Source organism: Leucoraja erinacea, chromosome 5 (assembly GCF_028641065.1).
Source record: "Leucoraja erinacea ecotype New England chromosome 5, Leri_hhj_1, whole genome shotgun sequence".
Classification (NCBI taxonomy): domain Eukaryota; kingdom Metazoa; phylum Chordata; class Chondrichthyes; order Rajiformes; family Rajidae; genus Leucoraja; species Leucoraja erinaceus.
In genome coordinates, this window is record NC_073381.1 from 57,400,348 (window position 1) to 57,406,347 (window position 6,000).

The 6,000-nt window shown below is 39.0% G+C and overlaps 1 protein-coding gene across 39 annotated transcripts in view; it reads left to right on the top strand.

Moving 5' to 3' along the window:
• trdn (triadin) overlaps positions 1–6,000 on the top strand; it is a 270,827-nt gene extending 264,827 nt beyond the window's left edge. For 34 of the 39 annotated variants that reach the window (XM_055635706.1, XM_055635681.1, XM_055635684.1 and 31 more), the window contains 3 exons: positions 1,831–1,851; positions 3,320–3,364; positions 5,768–6,000. In XM_055635706.1, the coding sequence (XP_055491681.1) occupies positions 1,831–1,851; positions 3,320–3,364; positions 5,768–5,871 (170 nt within the window). In that variant the 3' untranslated portion in view covers positions 5,872–6,000. The remainder of the gene's footprint in view (positions 1–1,830; positions 1,852–3,319; positions 3,365–5,767) is intronic. The other 5 variants (XM_055635691.1, XM_055635712.1, XM_055635714.1 and 2 more) reach the window with 3 other exon arrangements.

Genomic DNA, 6,000 nt, shown 5'->3' on the forward strand with positions numbered 1-6,000 from the left:
CTTCCTCAAATTAGGGGACCAAAACTGCACACAATACTCCAGGTGTGGTCTCACTAGGGCCCTGTACAACTGGAGAAGGACCTCTTTGCTCCTATACTCAACTCCTCTTGTTATGAAGGCCAACATGCCATTCGCTTTCTTCACTGCCTGCTGTAGATGCATGCTGACTTTCGTTGAATGATGAACAAGAACACCCAGATCCCGTTGTACCTCCCCTTTTCTCAACTTGACACCATTTAGATAATAATCTGCCTTCCTGTTTTTGCTACAAAAGTGGATAACCTCACATTTATCCACATTAAACTGCATCTGCCATGCATCTGCCCACTCACCCAACCTGTCCAAGTCACCGTGCATTCTCATAGCATCGTCCTTACAGTTCACACTGCCACCCAGCTTTGTGTCATCTGCAAATTTGCTAATGTTACTTTGAATCCCTTCATTCAAATCATTGATGTATATTGTAAATAGCTGCAGTCCCAGCACCGAGCCTTGCGGTACCCCACTAGTCACTGCCTGCCATTCTGAAAGGGACCCGTTGATCCCTACTCTTTGTTTCCTGTCTGCCAACCAATTTCCTATCCATGTCAACACTCTACCCCCAATATCATGTTCCCTAATTTTGCCCAATATTCTCTAATGTGGGACCTTATCAAATGCTTTCTGAAAGTCCAGGTACACTACATCCACTGGCTCTCCCTTGTCCATTTTCTTAGTTACACCCTCAAAAATTTCCAGAAGATTAATAAAGCATGATTTCCCCTTCGTAAATCCATGCTGACTCAGACCGATCCTGTTACTGCTATCCAAATGTGCCGCTATTTCATCTTTTATGATTGACTCCAGCATCATCCCCACCACCGATGTCAGGCTAACTGGTCTATAATTCCTTGTTTTCTCTCTCCCGCCTTTCTTAAAAAATGGGATAACATTAGCTACCCTCCAATCCACAGGAACTGATCCTGAATCTATAGAACATTGTACATTTTTCACCAAGCATCCACGATTTCTATAGCCACGTCCTTAAGTACCCTGGGATGCAGACCATCAGGCCCTGGGGATTTATCAGCCTTCAGTCCCATCAGTCTACCCTACACCATTTCCTGCCTAATGTGGATTTCCTTCAGTTCCTCCATCACCCCAGATAATCTGGCCAGTAGTACATCAGGAAGATTGTTTGTGTCTTCCTTAGTGAAGACGGATCCAAAGTACCGGTTCATTGTAGGGAGTGGATTAGAAAGCATAATAACATAGAACTAGTGTGAACAGCATGAACTCAGTGGGCCAAAGGCCCTGTTTCAACATAAAATCTTGTCCTACAAGCAGAAAGACATGGACAGAATTTGGGCATGGACTGATAAAAAACAAGTAAGTTAAGTGCATTAAAACTGCCAGATAATGAACATCTCCAACAAATATGTCAAACCACCCATCCTTGATACTCTTGACACAATGACACTAGTTGGGTCCCACCGTAAGTTGGAGGAACAGCACCTCATATTTTGCTTGGGTAGTTTACACCCCTGCTGTATGAACATTGACTTCCAATTTCAGGTAGTCCTTGCTTTCTCCCTCTTTCCCCTCCCCATCCCAGCTCTCCCACAGCCCATTTTCTGCTGCCTCTTCCTTTCTTCTTCTCGCCCCCACCACCCCCACATCTGTTTGAAGAAGGGTCTCGACTCGAAACACCACCTATTCCTTCGCTCCATAGATGCTGCCTCACCCGTTGAGTTTCTCCAGCATTTTTATCTACCTAGTAATAGGAATAGTCCTTTTCAAAAATGTTGCATGAATCTTACCTCAGATTGTCATAATTTTGCTCCTAAACAGCAGAACAACCTAAAGTGACAAGTGAGTGACTTCCGTGAAGATTTTATTCTTGTTTGCTGTTGAGTTGAATGGTCAGAGCTACTGGCAAATGCAATGCAAATTCGGCATGAATTTTCAATGTACAGCATTTTCAGTTGTTGATACCGTTGGTTCCCCAAATGAATGGCTGTGTTAAAGGAAAATAGTTTATCTTCTCCATACAAGGCATAACATTTAATTGAAGCTAGATAAATGTCCTATTTTCCTACATTTTTGGGATGTTATAAACTGTGAGAGCAAATGTAGCCTAGTCCTTCTCAACATTATCATCCTCAAACAGACACAATAATATAACCTTGTGCCTTGTATAGGTGGGAGCATTTAATAAAATGAAAGTAATCTAGTTGGCCCATGTCCCTGATTTTTTTGTACGTTACATGAGAAAGCAAAAGGTAATTTTACTGTGGTGACCACTAATATCATAATAATATGAGATTCTCGACCCGAAAGGTCACCTATTCGTGCTCTCCAAAGAAGCTGCCTGAACCGCTGAGCTACTCCAGCATATTATGGCTGTAATATTAATTGCATTGTTGAATTCTGATCCAACTTCAGGCAAGCCCAATTGCAGACTGTCATTTTGTACTCCCAAAAATTGGGGCATGCCTAACACTTTATCTTGGCTTGGTGAGAATTGATTATTAAAGCTACATTTGGTAATTACATTCACTTTATTTCAATTAGTGAACTTAAGTAAGTAAGTTTCCGCCTCTAAGGCATCTGGGTAGAGGGAAGATGTCTTGCATTACTATATCCAGAAAGATTCTGAATGCACACAGTTTGGTTCTTTCTCTCATGATGGCATTTCCCAATATAAATAACTATTTATTTTAAATGGCAAGCAACTGTGTATGCGCAGCAGATGCCTCTCTAGATTTCCGCCTCGAAACAACCATTTTCTACCCAGGTACCCTGCGCCTATTTTCTGTGCATAAGAATCTGATTAAATCGAGAAGGAGAAAGGAAGATAACTTTGCAGAATTCACTGAACGTGTCTTCCTTTCAGTCTGCACACCTATACCAATGTTCAGACATAATTTATACTATCCATGTTTTGTTGACATTGAATTGGTATTTATCATGATCAGATGGTCAAAAAAGAGTGGCACTGGCGATGAACTGACTAAACTGAACCTGGCTTTGGAGACTAAATTACTTCTTTACATCGAGTCAAGTGAATGGAGTCTAAATATGTCTGTTGTATGATTTCTGTTCTTACAATCAATGGTAAATAAATGGAAGGATGGTGAGAAATTACTCAGCAGTGTAACATTGCCTCATTTTTGTGTGCAAACTAGAAGGTAAATAAAACCTATATGTTTTACAACATTAATTACAGCATATTGTTTGGATTTTGAATTTGCGTTTAAGACTAATATATGTTTAATATTCATTTTCAATTAAGATGTTACTACTAATTAACCTAATTAATTGTTCTTCTGATGCTTAGAGGCAGAAACGATAAAGAAAGTAAAACAAAAAACTGCAGAGAAAGGTAACACCACTGGAATGTTTACATCTGGTGGTAAATTTCCAACTCTCCCTCTTCTGATACCAAATGTTTTAAAAAAATCATCTTACGATGTGTTACAGATTTTGATCTCTCTTTTTTTAGTTCCAATTTTCTTATCTCAATATCGATGAAAAGAAAATGCATAAACATCCTCGGGACATATCGTACCATGTATCGCAGCATTTGCTTCTGATTGGAAGCACAAACTGCACGGGCCCAACTTATAAAATTAATTTGCGAATTTAAGTAAATTATAATTAGTCACAAAACTTGAATGCCCCTAGGCCACTTCACTAGGCATGCATATGTACAAATGGCCATGTGATGTCATTAATTGGTCTTTTAATAATGTGTTTTGTGGATGGATACATTTATCAATCAAACGATTGAAACATTAGTTTAATACCACTCCTGGCTGGGGCTAAAAAACAAATTGGTTATCGAGTGACTGAAGCCCTTCTCTCACTCCAAAAAAAAACATTGCATGTTAACTCATACTTTTATTATTATTTATCTCCTAAACAGCAGTAAAGGTAGCAAGTGAGTGATTTCTATGATTTATTGTAAATATATTTTTCTTGTTATCCGCAAAAATGTTTTATTGGCATTAGAGCTTTCATTCCATACCTAGATGGTAAAATAAATATAGAACTACTATTATATAGAAATCAAACTGGACATAACTACCTTGTTTCCACATTTACGTTACAGATTATTAATATTTAAAAATGAATCAAATTTGTGAATTTTCTTTAACATATTGCATGCATAAGTATGATGTTTTTAGTGCAATGTTGTTTGCTGAATTGCATGTGAAAAAAAACAAACTAGAAGTCTGTTGCTTCTTTTAACATAGAATATAGAAAAGTGCAGCACAGGAACAGTCCTTTCACCCACAATGCCCGTGCTGAATAGGATGACAAGTTTGATTAGTCGCCTCTGCCTGCACATGATCCATCTCCATCATTCCCTTCACATCCGTATGCTTATCTAATACCCCTTGAATGCCGTTATGATATCTGCCTCCTCCGCTAACAGTGGCAGTATTTTACAAGCTCTATGGAAAATGCCTGCCTCGCATATCTCCTTTAAACTTTGCCCCTCTCACATCAAAGCTATGCACTCCATCCTTTGACATATCCATCCTGGGAAAATGGCTCTGATTGTGCACCCTATCTATGTCGCTCATAATTTTATATACTGAAGTCTCTCCTCCGCCTCTGTTGCTCCAGAGAAAACAATCCAAGTTCGTCCAACTTCTCTTTACAGCTAATACCATCTAATCCAGGCAGCATTCTGGTAAACCTCTTCTGCATGCTCTCCAAACCATCCACATCCTGTCTGTAATGGGGCAACTAGAGCCACACACAATCCTCCAAATGTTGCTCAACCAAAGTTGCACAGGTGCAACATGACATCCTGATTGTTGTACTCAAAGCTGCCACTGACGAAGGCAAACATACCATATGCATTATTTTTATTTTTCTCCACTCCCTTTTACTTCATCATTAACATTTTCAACGAGATTTAAACCCATTGCACTTTTTTCATATGAATGCTGATTTTGGGGCTGAGATTAGTTGAACCCGGTCCATTGACCCACAGGCAAGTTTGATTATAGAGATAAAGTGATTACATAATAAGTCTAGTTGTTAGTATCACCAGCATTATAGCACTTTTGTCACCATATTAATTGGGTTATAAAACAAATTACGTTTTCATTTAAAAGCTTTAGTTTCGAGTCTCATCTCACACATGAACAATTCCTGCATTATTAATACACTGACCTGGCCAGCTGATATATGTATATATAGTGAAAGTTATTTGTGATTCCTGTCTATCTGCAAATATATTTATTGTATGTGGACGTAAGAGTTGGCAGTGATTGGGCAATGTATCAGTAAGTTACATCGAGGTCTGAGTGACTTCACTTGACCTTTCTTTTTTATTTACTCTCCAAAGATCAATTATTGAGTGGATGGCACCAGTAGCAATTTTCTTTTCCATTGCCGCTTCATTTAATACAATATTATTAATACAATACAGCATGTGCATTGTTCTATGGATTTATTGTTTTATGGCGGGCGAATAAGCAAACCACACGTGGTGAATCAAAGAGATCTTTATTGTCAAAGTAAAGAGAACAACACACATGCAAATGGGGGAAGGTTGACCTGGTTTCATTATATATACTGGGGCACACCCCTATACCTCGTGACAACTCCTTCCCGCCATTACTCAGTCATGTGACCCTACCCCCGACTGCCGAGGGTTCGCATAGTAAGTGGCCTAACCACCAGGTGGTGCCACAGTTTAGTTCATATTTATGTGCAATTGTATTATGATTAACTTTGAACACAATGCAATATTTGTTTTAATGTTTAGAGACCAAAACCATGAAGCAAAATAAACCAAAACCTACAACAAAAGGTAATGGGGCTTCACTTCATTACCTTGACTGTTATTACGATACACTAAAAAGTTGTTGATATCAATTGAAAGTTTCCTAGCTGAGCTCAACTTCAGTAGTCCACTTGTCCCTAAAGATTGGCACAAGGTAAATGAGTAGGAAGGGAGGCTAATGAATTGGCTGATTAGAGCTGCTGAGAATGTTTCTT